Source organism: Lagenorhynchus albirostris, chromosome 3 (assembly GCF_949774975.1).
Source record: "Lagenorhynchus albirostris chromosome 3, mLagAlb1.1, whole genome shotgun sequence".
Classification (NCBI taxonomy): domain Eukaryota; kingdom Metazoa; phylum Chordata; class Mammalia; order Artiodactyla; family Delphinidae; genus Lagenorhynchus; species Lagenorhynchus albirostris.
This window is the reverse complement of record NC_083097.1, coordinates 151,418,023-151,437,705: the sequence shown is the minus strand read 5'-3', so window position 1 is coordinate 151,437,705 and position 19,683 is coordinate 151,418,023. Positions and strand designations below refer to the sequence as shown.

Below are 19,683 nucleotides of genomic sequence, written 5' to 3'. Positions count from 1 at the left end.
GTATGGACAAATCTTAGTACTCTATAATAGTAAGTGAAATATAAAAGTACCAATTGATTACATACAACATGATACTCTTTTATATACAGCTAAAAGGAGCTAAAATAAAAATATATACTTTGCAGGAACACATATAGATGCAATAAAACTATATAAAAAGGAAAGGAACATGATGAACATTCAGGATGCCAATTACTTTGGGTGCAAGAAGGTGCAAAAAGTGGATGATGGGGGATGGATGTAGGTAATTGTCAAGGTCCTAGCCTTTGATTTAAGGGGTTGGGTAAGAGATGCTGATTACAAAATTCAAAGTAACCAATTAACTAAGTAAATAAGGCAAATGTCATGTTTAGATGATGTTTAATCTAAGTCTATGACTTTGGCAATGGGGTAAATTTTAACTGACTTGGCAGAATTAAGAAAGCTGAATCCTAAGCCAGCAGTAGAGAAGAGCAATCCTATTTAATCCTATTCACCAAAAAATGGGGAAAAAAAACCTTCAATAAGTGCTGCAAATGGCAGTATGAGGTTTCCATGAAGTTAGGGTAAAAGCGGGTAAATTAAAATAAATATGACGGCTTGTAATCTGTTTAAGAAACTTTTAGATCTTCTCCCCCAGTGCTGAAGACTACAGGTTAACTTTGTGGAGAGGTAAAACAGAGGGTCTCTGGACTGGGATACCAGGCACAGCTGGGAGGCAAAGGCATCAAAGCAAAAACAGGGGCTCTAAGTGAACCTATGCATGCTCAGTGCAGAGATCCTTGCCACCTTCCCAGAACTGTCTTCCCAAAACCTGGCATCCTGGTCTTTATCCTTCATGTAGGAAATCTGAAGTCTTTTCTGGAAAACTCATCCAGCCCAAGAGGAAAGACCTAAAGACACTGATGAAGTATTTTCTAAGAAATGGACAGCCAGTTCCACCTACAGGGAAGCTCAGAAATGACAAGTCCTCACCTGTACTCAGAGCTTCCAAGAGCTTTTGAGTCACCCTTAAACGTGGATAGATTACAAAAGTTTACCAGACATCTATGGACATATTCTAACATGAGAGATAAACACCAAAAAGCCAAATCAACCCTCCTTTCTCCTCAAAAAAGCAACTTGGAGAAAACAGACATTATACAGGGAATTAACAAAAACAAAAGCTATCATTAGTATAATCAAAGATATGAAAAGATACGGATCCATGAAAGAAAAAGACAAGAACAGAATACTATTTATTATTTTTAAAAAGGAACATTTAAAGAAAAAGAGCTCTTGGAAATTAAAAACATGATAACAGGAATGAAAATTCTATTTTCCAAGAATGAAGGATATGAAATGGCCCATTGAATGCCCAGCATACTAGATGAACATAGATCTAAAACAAGTATATTGGGCAAAAAGAGGATTCTATAAACAGCCAGAGAAAAAAATCAAGGCACACACAAAGAATCAGTAATCAAAGTAGCTTATGGCTTCTTCACAGCAATTCTGGAAGCTAGAAGACAATGGAAGATTTCCTTTAATATTCTGTAGAAAAGATATTTCTAACCTAAATATCTATACTTACTTATCAATCAACGTGTGGGAAGATAAAGATATTTTCAGACATACAAGATCTCAAAAATTTTACTTCCCACATACCTTTCTAAGAAGCTACCGGAGACTGATCTATCAAAAACATGGGAGTAAACCAAGAAAGAGAAGATATGAAACAGAGATCCAACACTGGAAACAGGTGAAGGGAATTTTCACATTTATGATAAAGACTGGAAAAGAGGACAACCAATCCAGATTGAAGGAGGTCAAAACGTTCCACCACAGATCTTCAAGAAGAAGAACTTCATAAGACTAACCCAGTGTGAATAAACATCTTGATGGGATATTTAAACCAAACGGCAGAGAATCTAGGGTTGACTTCTGATATGCACAAACAATACGAGGAAACTAAAAATGAGGCAGTTATTAACTCTAAGGAAAACAAAAAAGGTATGAGTGAAAGAAAAAGTAATCAGAGTTTAGTACTTGGCTCAACTCTGACTAGCACACAGTTATAGTGATGGAAACATTGGATACTGATCTAAACAAAATTATGATATAACTCTATTAATGGCATGGGGGCTGGGATGTGTGTGTGTGTGTGTGTGTGTGTGTGTGTGTGTGTGAGAGAGAGAGAGAGAGAGAGAGACAGAGAGAGAGAGAGAGAGAGAGAAAGAGAGAGGAGGTAGAGAGGAAAAAGAGCTAACTCCTCATCTTTCATGTGGGGAGTTAATAGATAATAGCTAACAATGAAAAATCAACAATTAGCAACACAAGCAGTTTATTTAGCCATAAAGAGGTAAAAATCCAAAGAATCACTTAAATAAAAGAGTTGAAAGTAGTTACCCCTTGGGAAAGGAAAATGTGGGTGAGGGGATCTGGGGACTAGTGTATTTCTTAAATCATGTAGAACTAGATTATTCTTTGTATGCACAGTTAAAAAAAGAAAAGAAAATCCCTTAAGGGGTCATATGGAGACTGACTTACCATCACTTTCTTTTTAAAAACTTATCTTTGAGGTATAACATATAAAATAAATTGCACACTGGTTTTTGTTTGATGAAATTTTTTTATTTTAAGAAGGAAATGGAAAATTTTATTTGAGCTAAGCTGAGGATTATAACCCGGGAACAGCCTCTCAGAAAGCTCTGACAACTGTCCCACCCGTTAGAGGTCAAAGCACAGTTATATACTGTTTGATGAGTTTTGATAAATACATGCACATATCCGTGTAACCACAACCTCAATCTAATAGCCCTCTCTTTTTGAATCAAATACAGCTGGTTTCCCCTCCAGCTGGAACTGATTTTTTTCATTGATAAAGCACAAAATAGAGTATGTGGCTTGCATTTAGAGGTTACCAATGCCTATCTTTAAACCCAAGAGTATAGTGTTGGGTATAGTGAGAGGCTCACACAATGAAAGTGAGTGACTTGTCACTGGATTGAGTTGGGTTCATGTCTCCCATCTCCCAATCCAATGCCTAAGCTCACAAAGCAGAATGGTCAGGAGAGTTGCTCTCACTATTTAAATTGTTATTTTTCAATTTTAAACCCAACTATGCTATCCTGTGCTCTCTGTAGTTTCTCTACTTACTGATTTTCTACCCCCTATAATCATTAACATTTAAACTTTACATAAAATGGTACATCTAGGGAAATGGATATAAGCATGCAAACTAAGGGAGAAAAAGCGGACTGTTACTTAGAACATAATGAAACGTCCCCCTTTTCTAATTAAAGGAGTTATAATAGTCAATATCCCACACTGGCCTGTGAAAACTATTCTTAACAAATATGCCAGAACATATGAGAATGTAAATGTGAGTGAAAAAAAATCTCAATGATGCTCTGAAAAAAGGAATGCTGGTGAGAACCGTTTCCAAAAGAAGCAAAGCTTGTAGTTTCAGGATGAAAATTCTAGCCTGAGATCCCTACCCTATAAACCACATTTCACCCCGTTGGTATAAGGATATGGTAGTTCCCCACTCTGAAGCTTCCAGAAGCTTTGGACCTGATCCTACAAAAAAAGAACACGTGCTTGCTATCTTACTGTACTTTATTGTCAGCCACGTGACCTATTATAATAATAGGCTTTTCAGAAAGTAGTAGTGACAAATGAGATTTATCTTGAGTTACTCAGGGGGATGGAAATAAATTTAGGTTTATAAAAGCTGTGAAAAGTTTTACACAAGTCAAGTTTTCCCCCTGGATCTCACCAGGCCGTCTGAACAATACTGAAATAGACTAAAGGAAGTCTGATGGTCCTCGGGGAAAAAACCACACAAGTTATGGCATCTGACACACAGTTGGTACAGAGAGGTTTTCTTCTAGGACTGTTTATAGTTGTAATAACTATCCCTGTTATACTATTTAGCTACTAGAAAATCTCATCCACCTGATGTTCTCAGGACTTGAGTAGCTGCCCACTTACAGCCCCTACCTCTTGTCATCCCAGGGCTCAGATGGCTGGTTACCTGACATTGTGGGGTTGCTTGTCACAGGATAGCACAGTGCTTGCAATAGATTGCTGCAGGTGCTGTCGCTGCTTCCTCAGGATCTGTTGGAAATCATCTTCCAGGGTTTGTACTACATAACGTAGAAAAAGGACTCGCCCGGGCAGATTTTGTCCCTGGGGGAGAAAAAATGAGAAGTATTTCCTCTCAATCTCCTGGACGACACTGAGCACTGGGCTCTCATAAATACTAAGTCAAGGGAAGGCCCATGAGTCAACGAGTGTGTATCTAAAAGAGAGGTTTCTGGGAGAGGCAAGCAGTCTAGGTCATTATAAAAGAGGGCAAATAGGGCAATCCTAGAGCTTGAAAAGTCAGTCTCTTTCTTTCACTGAACCTAACTATCAGTCTCAGGATAAACCCTAAACTGTGGATATCCGAACAGAGACAGAAAAAATGACTATGCCAAGCTACTAGATCAAGCAACCATGATGTCTATCTCACTGCTATACTTCTAGTAAGATGAGCTGATGTATATCCTTACTATGAAAGCAAGTCTGAGCTGGGTTTCCTGTTACAGGTGAAATGATCCTAACTGTTGAAGCCTAACTGATACAGGTAAAGAGCATGGGCTTTGGTGGTGCACAGACCTTATTTATTTGTTTGTTTGAAACTCAGCTCCATCCCGTATTTAACTTACCCCACTGAGTCTCAGTGTCCTTGTGATTTATGTGGTGATAACTCTAACCTTACCAAAGCCAGCATAAGTGTCTGTCACACAGCAGGCAGGCATGCACAATTCATTGGTTTCCCTTTACTGACAAGGAAGGACTTACTTCTGGCCTTGTGCTATTTGTTTTGTAAATGCCTTATAGTTTCTTTGTCCCTCATTTCCTGCATTATTGTCTTTGATTTTTCGTAGTGAAATGTTTACATTCCTTTCTCATTTCCTTTTGTGTACATTCTATAGCTATTGTCTTTGTGGTTACCATGGGGATTACATTTAACATTCTAAAATTATAATACTTTGAATTTATACCAGCTTAACTTCAATAACACACAAAAACTCTGCTCCTTTACAGCTCTGTTCCCACCCCTTTTAGTTGTTGAAGTCACAATACTATATCTTCATATATTGTGTGCCCCAAAATAAACTAATAATTCTTTTAAATGCATTAATCTTTTAAATTATGTAGAAAACAAAATGTGGAGTTACAATAATACTAGCTTTTAGATTAATACTTTAAAAATGTATTAGTTTCTTAATACATTATAGAAAACCAATGTGGAGTTACAAACCATTGTTACAATAATAGCTTTTATAACTGCCCATGTATTTATCTTTATTTCTTCATACGGCTTCAAGTTACTGTTTAGTTTTCATTTTACCCTGCAGGACTTCCTTCAGCATTTCTTGATGAGCAGGGATAGTAGTAAATGAACTCCCTCAGCTTTTGTTTATCTGGGAATGTCTTTATTTCTCCCTCATTTTTTTTTTAACAACTTTATTGGAGTATAATTGCTTTACAATGGTGTGTTAGTTTCTGCTGTATAACAAAGTGAATCAGCTATACGTATACTTATATCCTCGTATCGCCTCCCTTTTGCGTCTCCCTCCCACCCTCCCTATCCCACCCCTCTAGGTGGACATAAAGCACTGAGCTGATCTCCCTGTGCTATGCAGCTGCTTCCCACTAGCTATGTATTTTACATTTGGTAGTGTATATATGTCTATGCCACTCTCTCACTTCGTCCCAGCTTACCCTTCTCCCTCCCCATGTCCTCAAGTCCATTCTCTACAACTGCGTCTTTATTCCTGTCCTGCCCCTAGGTTCTTCAGAACCATTTTTTTTTTTAGATTCCATATATATGTGTTAGCATATGATATTTGTTTTTCTCTTTCTGACTTACTTCACTCTATATGACAGTCTCTAGGTCCATCCACCTCACTACAAATAACTCAATTTCGTTTCTTTCTATGGGTAATATTCCATTGTATATATGTGCTACATCTTTTTTAACCATTCATCTGTCGATGGACACTTAGGTTGCTTCCACGTCCTGGCTATTGTAAATAGACCTGCAATTAACATTGTGGTACATGACTCTTTTTGAATTATGTTTTTTTCAGGGTATATGCCCAGTAGTTTCTCCCTCATTTTTTTTTTTTTTTTTTTTTTTTTGCGGTACGCGGGTCTCTCACTGCTGTGGCCTCTCCCGTTGTGGAGCACAGGCTCTGGACGTGTAGGCTCAGCAGCCATGGCTCACGGGACCAGCTGCTCTGCGGCATGTGGGATCTTCCCAGACCGGGGTGCAAACCCGTGTTCCCTGCATCGGCAGGCTGACTCTCAACCACTGCGCCACCAGGGAAGCCCTCTCCCTCATTTTTGAAGGACAGTTTTGCTGGATACAGGAATCTTGGTTGACTTTTATTCTTTAGCACTTTGAATATATCGCCCCACTAACTTCTGGCCTCCAGTTTCTAATGAGAAATCTCTGATAATCTTATTGAGGATCTTGTATTGATGTGTCACTTCTCTCCTGCTGCTCACCCTTATTTTTAAAGGAAAGTTTTGCCAGATATAGTATTCTTGGTTGACAGTTCTTTTCTTTTAGAACTTTGAATACATCATCCCATTGCCTTCTGACCTGCAAGGTTTCGCTGAGAATCTGCTGAGAGTCTTATACAAACTCACTTGTATGTGATAATTCACTTTTTTCTTGCTGCTTTCAAGAAAAAGTCTTTCAAAGAAAAAGTCTTTGACTTTTGACAGTTTGATTATAATGTGTCTTGGTGTGGGGTCTCTGGTTTATTCTCACTGGAGCTTTCTTGAATTTGTATGCCCACTTCTTTCCTCAGACTTGGAAAGTTTTTGGTTATTATTTCTTCAAATAAGCTCTCTGCCCCTTTCTCTCTTCCATTTCTGGGACTTCCCTAATGCGTATATGGTCCATTTAATGGTGTCCCATAGTCCCTTAGGTGCTCATCAATTTTCTTTATTCTGTTTTCTTTTTGCTCCTCTGTCTCAGTGATTTCAAATGACCTTTCTTCATGTTCACTGATTTTTTTTCTCCTGCCTGACCAAGACTGTTGTTGAACTCCTCTAGTGAAGTTTTCAATTCAGTAACTGTATTTTTCAGCTCCAGGATATGTTTGATTATTTTCTACAGTTTTTTAAAATTTAATATTCTCATTTTGTTCATGCATTATTTTCTTGCTTCATTTTGTTGTCTGTGTTCTTTTTTAGCTCCTTGAGCATCTTTAAGATAGTTTAAAAAAATTTTTTGTCAGTATGTTTGTGAGATTTGTGTTTGTTGTGTTTGTTGAGAGATTTGTGTTTCTTTAGGGTCAGTTTCTGGAGCTTTATTTCATTCTTTTGATTGGGCCACATTTCCCTTCCTCTTTGTATGCTTTGTAATCTTCTTTTGAGATTTAAACATTTGAAAAAAACACCTTTCCCAGTCTTTATCCATTGAGTTCATGCATGGCAAGACCTTCACCAATCAGCTTGGCTAAAGGTCCTGAGACCTCTCAGACGTTTACTGGAGATGTGTTTTCTCTGAGCTTGTGTGTGTGCTTTTATCTGCCTTAATTTCCCAAGTGGCTTGCCCCTACTTCTTCTTGAAAGCCCACAGTCTCTTGCTCCCCCAGTACCTGTTTGTGGAACTGCATACTCTCTGCAGCTCTAAAATGCTGCAGTGCTCACATTTCTTTTCAGCCAGAAAACTAAGCCACTGTTCTCAACAGTGCTCTGAGTCAGGTAAGACAGAAACTATCCTCCTAACAAGCCAGAACACTGGACTCAACGTCCACTCTTCTGTTTCCATCCCAAGGGAGGAGCCAAGGTATGGGAGATTTCCTCCTAGTTGCACTGTGCTATGCTAGGTAGAGGGAGGGGCATGGACACACAAAACACCACAAACTTTCCTACTCCTTTCAATGGAGTACCTTCTTAGTTATGCATTGGCCTGAGTACTACAACTTCTCAACTGGTCTCTAGAGTTTTCACAAAGGTATTTTGGTCCATATATTGTTGTTAACTTGGTATCTCCATTGGGGAATAAGGGCCTGGAGCTTCCTTGTCTACCCTCTTGGTGGTGTTTCCCAGATCATGCTTCCTTAAAGCCATGTATTTTTTTGCTCCAATCTGGAGCGACTGCCCTCTAGGTCTACTATTTGCAGTAATCTCAGGACTTCTCTTCCTTACTTTTCTGGATTAGATCTAGTGATACTGGATCCTGTGTCTCCCCCTTTTTTGATTGTTCCCCTATTCTTTGTATGCATATCTTCAAGTAACCTATGAAATGGGGTGTGTGGATATTTTGTCAAGTTTGTACATATCTGGAAATGTCTTTATTCTACCCTCACAGTTGACTAATAGTTTGGCTGAGTATAGAGTTCTAAGTTGACAATAATTTGTTCCATCCAAGTGCTTTTGGGTTAGCAGACAGAAAGCTGGCAATTAAATTTAGGGATCCCTAAAGGTCAGAATGCAGACTTTTTTTCTGGAGCACCAACTCTACACTAGCTGCCTTCAATTATGACAGATGGTTCATTTGATTTCTTTTAGACAATGAATCCTCTGATTTTTTGCCTGAAAGGTAGGTAACCTGGCAACTGAGCTTTCTGTACTCAAAAATAGAGAGATTATCAGTTCCATCTACAAGCTTTCAACAGACTTACAGCTCATATCCTACTTCAACCTTCTTATATATTGTGTTTCTGAGTCCAAAAATTCTCTGCTCTAAAGGGCAGATTTCCTCCCTCTTTGGCTACAGCCCTTCCTCATGTATTCTAGCCTGTAGCTTTCTCAGCCTAGCTTCATCAGTCATCACTCTTATATTTCCTTTAGCTCTTCCAATCTTCATTCAAATCTATTGTCTTTCCCCTTATTTTCAGTGCCATAGGTTTATATATTTCTCTATTCATTTACTGTTATTTTAAATGGAATCTGAAAAAGGAGAGGGATAAGTGAATGTATTCAATCTTGAATTGGAAGACAGCACATACCATTTCAATAGGAATGTTTTGGTCGGGACTGGGGGGAGTAAAAGAAAGGAATAATGGCAAAGACGTTACTACCAGATTTACAGTCACTTTTATTTCTAGTTAAAACTTCCTCTGTGGGGCTTCCCTGGTGGCGCAGTGGTTGAGAGTCTGCCTGCCGATGCAGGGGACACGGGTTCGTGCACCTGTCTGGGAAGATCCTACATGCCGTGGAGTGGCTGGGCCCGTAAGCCATGGCCACTGAGCCTGTGCGTCCGGAGCCTGTGCTCCGCAACGGGAGAGGCCACAACAGTGAGAGGCCCGCATACCGCAAAAAACAAACAAACAAAAAACCTCCTCTGCAAAAGATTTTTGCTTGCAATTGCTATGTTACCTCTTCCTCCATGACATAAGTGAGCAGCTTCCAGTCCCACTCCACTGTCTTGGCATTAGCTGGATGTAGCCTGAAAGTAAAGTGACATCAATTAGAATTCTGGAGAGTTTAGTGGAAGAAGGGATGGGATCTCGAAGATGACAGAAGCAAGAAGCCTCCTCTTATCCTCAGTGCTCTTGCCCACGCTTTGATACAATACCATGTCATCTGAGGGTAGTGGAAGTTCATTTTCTTTGGCTACCCAGTATCCACCTGTCTTTTGGGAAGCATTAGTACCCCAATTTTGCCTTGAAGAAATCAACTCTTTATTATTCTTAGCCCACTGGCTTTACCCACTAGGACCCTGGGATGAAGTCTGCAAAGCATGTCAATCTTGATATTCTATTCCTCAGTTCACAATGATTGGCTCAAAGATGGACTCAGGTCTTATGTTATGCCAATTAAAACCTATAAGACTCAATTTCAGAACTCTGTGTGATTATAAAGGAAGTGGACCCTCTCTTGTACTAAGAATGTTGTAAAAGCTAGAGGCTGAGAAGGTTACCATGTGAAGCCTAGAAACAGCAACGTAGAGCTGAAAAATGGATCCTGGTAACCATTTCTGAACTGAATTAAGTCCCATCTTATTCCTAGGTTTCTGGTAACACGAGTCATTAAATTCTCTTTTACCAGCTGTTAAAGCCAGTTTGGATTGAGTTTCCTGTCACTTGCAATACAAATAATACTAATATACTAAGTCACCCTCTCTAATGGTTAGATGAATAAATCTTAGGCAAGAGAAATTTGTGCCCTGAGTCCAGGTTCCCCAGAAGATTCGCCAAAAGCTAAGGTTCATACTGTTGAATTTTCATGAGAAGCATGTAGGCCTCCTTTAGAACATCCACAGTCTCAGAGCCACTGAGCAGGATTTTCTGGATGATGTGAGCCACAATTTCTCTGGGTGGGTAATGCTGGGGTGACACAAAGTCCATCAAAAACTGCACAGTCCCCAGGGGAAAGTTTTCTTCAATGGTGTTTGCTACCATCCTGAGTCTTCGATGAGGGATAGGTTCTAATTTTTGACCCTTGTTCTGCAGAAGATAAAAAGAAATAAATTAGGATGGGTTTCTATAGACATAAAAGCTAGAGGTTCTGGAACAAGTTGAAGACAGGGAAGTTTTCCATGCATTTTAAATATTCATAATTTAAAAAATTGAGACTGGAAAGTCTTATCTAAAAAACTTCTAATGACACGGTAAAATGCTTATATTAAGTTAACAAATAAGAATACAAAGTTCTACATGTAACATGATTTCATCTGTGTTAAAATATAGCATTAGAAAGGAAAGTACAAAAGATTTAAGAGCTAGCCTAAGTTGATTTTGGAATAAGGGTGGTAAGATATTTAGGGGTAGCTATGATACTATATCAGATACTGAAACAAAGAGATGAATAAAGATGCTTTAAATATCTTTTATTGTTAGAAGAAGAATTCCATTTTGTTGATTTTTTTTGAGTCAACAGTAAATATTAAGTTGCTTCACCGGCCCCCCCCAACCCGCAAACAGTATGTATATAAAGAATGAAAGAGAATGTATGAAAAGTGGTTTTCTATTATCTGGGTGGTGAAATGATGGATGATTTTTCCTCTATATGTTCTTCTGTAGTTTTCAATTTTTCTGTAATAGACACATCATCATAAGAAAAACAAACATTAAAAAGTCTGATATAATAACAACAATAATTATAATAATAAGTTTTAACATTCAACTTATCCTCACTTAATTCTCTCAACAACTGTAAGAAATATATGTTATTATTATTCCTATTTTATAGATAAGGAAACTGAGATTTAGAGTGAGAATTTGTCATGCAATAGATGGCAGAAGTTGGTTTCATACAGTGGTATAACTCCATAGCTACCATCTAAACTCAAACTCTCTATAAACAACAAAACCAACAATAATAAATATATTATTGTTAAAACCCCCAATTATTAAAAAATTTAAAGTGTCTATACATAAAAAGGCAACCAGGAAGGAAATACACCCAATTATTAACATTAATAAATGCTGACTGATAGCATCATGGGTAATTATTTCTTAAGCAAGCATTATTTTTAAAATCTGAGAATAAGTATTAATTTTAAAACATAAGCCAAACAAAGTTTGATAGTATATGTATAACAGAAAAACAGTGATGGCTGGAATTGCCCTTCTGGGGAGAGGGCAGTTAGCTTTCTTATGTCTCAGGCCACCTGAGGGTAACCCCTGATCTCACTGATAACTCAGAGGAGTTAAGGCTAATGGCTGGTTAGCGGCAGCATGGACACTGGCTAAGAAGTTCTTGGAAGAATTTACTGTATAGCACAGGGAATTATATTCAATATCCTGTAAAAACCTATAATGGAATGTAACCTGAAAAAAATAACGGAATCACTTTGTTGTATACCTGAAACTAACATAATATTGTAAATCAACTATATTTTAATAATATAGTTATATATTATTAAATATATATTTAATATAATAAATATATTATATTTATTGGCTATAAATGGCTATAATAAGTATTATTATAGCCATCCTAGTCGATACAAAGTGGTATCCCATTGTGATTCTGATTTGCAGTTCCCTAATGACTAACGATACAGAAAATCTTTTGAGAAATGTCTATTCAAATCCTTTGCCCATTACTAATATAATACTGTAAATCAACTATACTTCAATAAAAAAAATAATGTACTGACCAAAACCCCCAATGAATTAGAATAGAATAGAAAATAAAGTGCATCACACTAAAAACAAGTTCTGGGGGGAGAATGACTTAGTGAAGAAGTACTTATAAAAAGCCCAAAAGTAATCAAAAGAGACAGAAAATATTTACAGATGTATTCTAGATGGCTGAGATTCTTTGAGAAGTTAAGAAATAAAGATGAAGAAGAAAAAGCCACTCTGTGTAGCCTAATTGCCACCTTGTAATCTGAGCTATGTGTACACATAAGGTGGACCTGTATCTACTGATGGCTTCTTTGGTTGTGTAGCACCTACAAAGGACTACAGCCTTGACTAGGTAAAAAACTTTCTCAAGTCCTTCAGGTGCTCAATAATGGAATGATGTATCGCCAATCAGAGGCAAACTCATAGGAAAAAAGAGAACAAGCTAGTGTTGGGGAAAGTGATTCAGAAGGAGGAAACATAAAGCCTGCTAGAAGGTAGAACAATTAAAACGAGAGAAAAAAATTCACTCTCTAAGGGCAAATCAATGTGAATGCCTGACACCCACTAAGCTGGATTACGGATTGCTCCAACAGGAGAAGCACCTTTTGAATTCTTGAACAACTTCAAGCCAGTCTTCTTTTTTTTTTTTTTTTTTTTAAGCCAGTCTTCTTAATGTTGGGAATGTGGTTAGGTATAATGAAAAAAAGCTTCATGTTATGGGACTTAGCCACAATTTTTTTTTTCTTACACATCTAGTTTAGTTCTTACAGATCAATGAAGATTCCCGTTAAAGTCTTAAAATTGAGCTGGAGAGGGTGTTGAGAAAAGGGAACCCTCCTACACTGTTGGTAGGAATGTAAACTGGTGCTGCCACGATGGAAAACAGTATGGAGGTTCCTCAAAAAACTAAAAATAGAGCTACCATATGTCCAGCAATCCCACTCCTGGGCATATATCTGGAAAAAGACGAAAACTCTAATTTAAAAAGATACAGGCACTCCAATGTTCATAGTAGCACTATGTACAATAGCCAAGACATGGAAACAACCCAAGTGCCCATCAACAGATGATTGGTTTAAGAAGATGTGGTACACACACACACAAACACACACACAGTGGAATATTACTCGGCCATAAAAAAGAATGAAATAATGCCATTTGCAGCAACATGGATGGACCTAGAGAATATCATACTAAGTGAAGTAAGTCAGACAGAGAAAGACAGATATTATATAATATCACTTATATGTGGAATCCAAAAAAATAATACCAATGAATCTATCTACAAAACAGAACAGACTTGCAGATATAGAAAACAAACTTATGGGTACCAAAGGGGAAAGGGAGGTGGGGAAGGACAAGTTAGAAGTATGGGATTAACAGACACAAACTGCTATACATAAAATAGATCAGCAACAAGGATCTATTGTCTAGCACAGGGAACAATATTATGTATCTTGTAATGATGTGTAATGGAAAATAATCTGAACAAATATATAACTGAATCACTTTGCTGTATACCTGAAACTAAAACAATATTGTAAATTAACTTCAATAAAAAAAATCTTAAAATTGAATTTCCTCCCCCCAAGTTAGAGAGTAACAATTTTGAAGGTACCAAAGTGTCATGAGTATTATTATCTCTGCAATATGGAAGCTGTAATGAAGGCATCAGGAATTGAGGAAGGAAAGGCAGAGGAATTGAGAAGTATTTGATGAAGGCCTATGATGAGCCAGACACTCCAACAGGCACTTTACATATTATCTCCTTTAATGATACTGTGAAGTATGTTCTTATCTCCATTTTATAGATAGGTGAAGTGACTTCTTCAGTGCCAGATTTTAAGTGTGGGGCTGAATTTGAACCCAGATCTGATTCTACACTGAATGGTTCCACAGTGGGAGAAAGATAAAAATGTCTTAACTCAGCTGGGCCTGTCCTCTCATGCATGGACTCCTTGTAGCATACTAACGTCATGCTAGGACTATACAAAGGACCCCTGATCCCCAGGGGAAGATATGTTAGCTCACCTCTCTTGTGTCTTTATCTGGTATTAGTGTCTGGAAGAAGAGGTGATGCACCGGAGGTCGTAAGAAGTACTTCAGTCTATGCAGGCATGGTCTGTTGTACAACCCACCTTGTGGTGTTCGTGCTTGCACCTGGGCAGATCTGGGGTTTACAGGCTCTGACAGTGATATCTCTTTTCTGGCTGGAGTTTCTGTGACAGAGAGCCAAGGAACTTTCTCTAAGGAAGTTTCAGACTGTGGGCTGGGAGAGCAGCTTGGAGAGGATGGAGCTGAGACATCCATAGGGGTGTCATGGTTCTGTACATCATTTTGCGGAGAGTCAGGCCTGAGTTTTGGTAAATGAGGCAAGTCTCTAAGTGTGTGTGGCATGTCTTCTGGCAAGCATGACATGTCCCCAGGTGAATGTAGCACATCTCCTGATAAGTGTGGGATTTCTCCAGGTGAATGTGGTACACTTCCTGGTGACGGTGGCGTGTCTCTTGGTGACTGTGATACATTGGCTGGTGACTGTGACACATCTGCTGGTGACTGTAGGACATCAGCTGGTGACTGTGGCACATCTCTTGGTGACTGGGGCATGTCTCCTGATGATTGTGTCATGTCTCCTGATGATTGTAGCATATCTCCTGGTGACTGTGGCATGTCTTGCAGGTGTGCCACATCTTGTGGATACGTTATGTTTTGAGGTGGGCCTGGTACATCTTGAGGTAGGCCCAGTGAGTCTTGAGGTGGGCTTTGTGAGTGTTGAAGTTGCCATGATGAGTCTTGAGGTGGACTTGGCATATTCTGCTGAGCGCATGGCACATTCTGAGGGCATGGCACATCTTGAGGAGGGCATGGCCCTTCTTGAGGTGGGTGAGGCAAAGTTTGTAGTTGGCACTGCATGGTTTGTGATGGGCATGACAAGGCTCGCGGTGGGCATGAGGAGGCTCGTGGTGGACATGGTGAGGCTCGCAGTGGGCATGGCAAGGCTCTCAGTGGGCATGGCAAGGCTTGTGGAGGGCAAGGCACATCTTGCTGTGGGCATGGCAAGGGTGCCCTTTGATTGCTACGGCTACCATTATTGCTTGTTGCAGGGAGGGAGTGAATATCTGAAGATAGCTGTAGGCTTGCCAAGAAGCCGAGGTCACCTTTGAATATGGTTGAGCTACAATTCGGCTCTCCTGGATAAACAGAGTCCCCACTGATGGACACAGGGGGCTGGGGACCTTCAAATGCAGTTTCTTCCAAAAGGTCCAAATCCACAGGATCACTGTTAATGATTCTCCGTGCTGCAGGCCGAGAGCTTCTGTCTACCCGCCCTTCCATCACCTCTTTGCTGGAGAGGCTGGCACATGCTTGAAGACTGGCTGGCTCTTTCTGGGAAGGAGCAACGGGTTCTAGAGTCAAGTCAAGAGTGGCAATAGGTCTATTTTCTTCCTCAGATCCTGTTAGGTCAATCACACAGAGTCCATTGCGATCCTTTGCCCTTGGTCTGGTTTCTCTAGTTAAGTCAATGAAGTCCTGTTGAAGGATTGTGAGAAGATAAGAGGTCAAGTAGGGGTCTTAGCTTTATCTAAGAGGACTTAAAGTTTAGCTTTTAATGATAAAACTATTTTACTTTTTCACTTCACTGACAATTTATATATCTTTTTTTTTTTTTTTTTTTTGTGGTACGCGGGCCTCTCACTGTTGTGGCCTCTCCCGTTGCAGAGCACAGGCTCCGGACGCGCAGGCTCAGCGGCCATGGCTCACAGGCCCAGCCGCTCCGCGGCATGTGGGATCTTCCCAGACTGGGGCATGAACCCGTGTCCCCTGCATCAGCAGGCGGACTCTCAACCACTGCGCCACCAGGGAAGCCCCTATATATCTTATATAACATAAGTGTTAGTTTATTTCTTTTGGCCAAAATTTTCCTCTGTCAAAGCTGCCAATTTCTATACCTTCTTAAATTATCCAAATGCCACAAGCACATAACAGAGGACACAGGGGGAAATGTATTATGATCCAAGGTGGACAGGGGAGTAGTAGAGAAGATTTCAACCTTAAGTCAAAGTAAAAAGCAAACTTTGTTTGGAAAAGCAAATACACAGGATAACCTACAACAGAAGCTAAAGAAGGGAAACTAATATGAGAATCTACTTTGTGCTAAGAATGTGTTGAGTGCTTTCACACATCTTTAATTTTCACAATGACCCTGTCAGGAAGGCATTATCATCTCCATTATACAGATGGGGAAACTAGAGTTCAGAGGGGTTAGGTTATTTACCTATGGATTATACAGTTATGTAGCAGAGACAGACATTCAAACCCAGGCCTGTTTCCTTCTTTCCCTGTTAGGGCCTAGGAATGTACAACTTCATTCAGTGTATAGTCAGCCTATAGTGAGATATGGAGAATAATACACTAAGGGTTATAAAACTAACCATTCTAAGTGTGAGCCTAAATTAATTACAAAAAACCTCCTATATTCACCCCCATTCCTTGGCAAAATGATTAGGCAGTTCACAAAGCCTGATGATGCCAGCCAGAGGTACTGTAAACAACTTCTGTGTCATGAGCCAGGAAAAATATTGCTCTGCCTTCCAGGTGTCTCCTCACTTGGTTGGGTACCATTGCCACTGCTATGTCAGGTACTAACTGCTGGGCTAGCAATGCTCTTGCTGCTACTACAGCTACCGTGCTATTTCTTTTAATAGATGTGATGGTCACCACTGTCAACGGCACCAAAGCAGGACACAGGATCCTGGGTGGGTCAAGTGAGAAGCTGGCATGCATCTCATCTTGGAATAGAGATTGCTTGGTGAAACCTAATGCCTCATTCCTAAGAAGCAGCCATATAGTATCACTGCCTCTCTACTGCTAGCTGAACTCAACATAAATAGCTGCAAAGGTCTGAATTCAACTCCTATTCCATCACCAACTCCTAAAATGCAACATTACCATGTCTCTCTCACTTAAAACACACCATATGAGCTACAGGATAAAGGGCAGATGCTTTAGTAAAGACTCATAAAGCCCTTCATAATTCAGCCTCTTCGTGAGTACTCTCCTCCTCGTGTGCGCAAATCACACAGAACTACTTCAGATCCCCAAATGTGCCATGCTTTCTCAAGTATTTCTATCTTTATGTTTGCTTATGTTCTTTCTTTTGTCTGGAGTGATTATTATCCCTTTGATTGTTTGGAAGTTTCTTGTCTTTCAAGACTCAGCACAGATATCACTGTGTGCGAAAATTCTTCCAGATCACTTCTTGTCCCAAGTTAAATGATTAGTTTTCTCCCTTATATCCCCAATTCATCTGTACAAACCAAAAAGGTTTATCCCAAAGAATTTGATGTTTTTAAATGATATTGAAAATGGAAATAATTTTTTGTCATTTTCCAATTATTCATTGCTAGTATATAGAAATGCTGTTGATTTATGTATGTATATCATCCCTGTATCCTCTGACCTTGCTAAATTCACTTACTAGTTCAGGTAACTTTTTTTGTAGATTCCTTAGTGTTTTCCATATAAGAAATCATGTCTGCAAATAGAGGAGTTTTACTTCTTCCTTTTCAATCTGCATGCCTTTTATTTCTTTTTCTTAACTATTGCAATGGCTAAGGCATCTAGTATAATTCTCAGCAGAAGTGCTGAAAGCAGACATCTGAGACTTTCATCATTAAGTATAACGTTAGCTGTGTTGTCTTCATAGATGCCCCATATCATGTTGAGAAAGTTCCCTTCTTCTCATTGTTTTCTCAGAGTTTAAAAAAATTTATTTATTTATTTATTTAGGCTGCACTGGGTCTTAGTTGCAACACACAGGATCTTTGTTGTGGTATGTTTAGTTGTGGCTTCTTAGTTGCAGCATGCATGTGGGATCTAGTTCCCTGACCAGGGATCGAACCCGGGCCCCCTGCATTGGGAGCATGGAGTTTTACGCACTGGACCACCAGGGAAGTCCCGTTTTCTGGGAGTTTTAATTGGAAATGGTTGTTAAATTTAGTCAAATGATTTTTCTGCACCTGTTGAGATATTTTATGATTTTCCTTTGTACTATTAATATCAAAAATTATATTAATTGATTTTCTAATGTTAAATTAATCCTACGGAAAACTCCACTGGTTATGATGTATTTTTTCTATATTGTTTTAATATATCAATATTTTGTTAAGAATTTTTGCATATTTATGAGGGATATTAGTTTATAGTTTTCTATTCTTGTAATTTCTTTTACTGGTTTTGCTATCAGAATAAATTTGGCCTCATAAAATGATTGGGAGCTATTCCCACCCCCTCTATTTAGGTTGTGTTGGATTGGTACCATATCTTTCTTCAATGTTTATAGAAATCACCAGTGAAGCTATCTGGGCCTGAAATTTGCTTTGTAGTTAAAATTTAGTAGACATAAGGCTATTTACATTTTCTACTTCTTGTGTTAGTTCTGTGACTTATGGATTTTGTTATTAAAATTATTAGCATAAAGTTGTTCACAACAGTCCTTTATTACCTTTTTAATTCTATACTCTGTATAGATTTATTCCCAATTTTCTTTTTTTATTCCCAGTATTGGTAATTTGTATCCTTTGCATTATCTCCCCTGATCAGCCTAGATAGAAGTTTATTAATTTGACTGATCTTTCCAAAGGACCAGATTTTTCATCCATTCCCTTTATTTCTATTGTTATCATTATTATTTCCTTCCTTCTATTTACTGTGGATTTAATTTGCCCTTCTTTTTCTAGCTTCTTAATGTGGAAGCTGATACCTTGATTTTCAAAATCTTTCTTTTCTAACATTAGCATTTAAAGCTAAAAATTTCCCCGTAAGTACTGCTTTAGCTTCATCCCACATTTTTTTTTTTTTTTTTTGCGGTACGCAAGTCTCTCACTGTTGTGGCCTCTCCCGTTGCAGAGCACAGGCTCCGGATGTGCAGGCTCAGTGGCCATGGCTCACGGGCCCAGTCGCTCCGCGGTATGTGGGATCTTCCTGGACTGGGGCACGAACCCGTGTCTCCTGCATCGGCAGGCGGACTCTCAACCACTGCGCCACCAGAGAAGCCCCATCCCACGATTTTTAATACACAGTCACTTTATTATCATGTAGTTCAAGCTTACCTTCACCATAGTCAGAAAATAAACCCTGTAAGATTTCAATCTTTTGAAATACACTGAGACTTATTTTATGTCCTAACACATGGCCTACTTGCTGAATGTTCCTTGTACACTTGAAAAAAATGTGCATTCTGCAGTTGTTGGATATAAATGCCAATTAGGTCATGGTTGCTGATAGTAGCTTTTGGATCTTTGATTTTCTTCACCTTTGAGGGGATGCAGTTGTGCTATCAAGTACTGACAGAAGTGTATTAAAGTGTCCAGGGGAGAGACCTTCAAGATGGCGGAGGAGTAAGATGTGGAGCTCATCTTCCTCCCCATAAATACATCAGAAATACATCTACATGTGGAACAACTCATACAGAACACCTACTGAACGCTAGCAGAAGACCTCAGACCTCCCAAGAGGCAAGAAACTCCCCACGTACCTGGGTAGGGCAAAAGAAAAAAGAAAAAACAGAGACAAAAGAATAGGGACGGGACCTGCACCTCTGGGAGGGAGCTGTGAAGGAGGAAAGGTT

At 39.1% G+C, this 19,683-nt stretch overlaps 1 protein-coding gene across 3 annotated transcripts in view; it reads right to left on the bottom strand.

Moving 5' to 3' along the window:
- SIMC1 (SUMO interacting motifs containing 1) overlaps window positions 1–19,683 on the bottom strand; it is a 98,438-nt gene that overhangs the window by 30,202 nt on the left and 48,553 nt on the right. For 2 of the 3 annotated variants that reach the window (XM_060144233.1, XM_060144234.1), the window contains exons 2-4: window positions 10,192–10,424; window positions 9,355–9,424; window positions 3,998–4,152 (exon numbers count right to left, since the gene is read on the bottom strand). In XM_060144233.1, the coding sequence (XP_060000216.1) occupies window positions 3,998–4,152; window positions 9,355–9,424; window positions 10,192–10,424 (458 nt within the window). Of the gene's footprint in view, window positions 1–3,997; window positions 4,153–9,354; window positions 9,425–10,191; window positions 10,425–14,084; window positions 15,585–19,683 lie in introns of all 3 variants that reach the window. The other variant, XM_060144232.1, reaches the window with a different exon arrangement.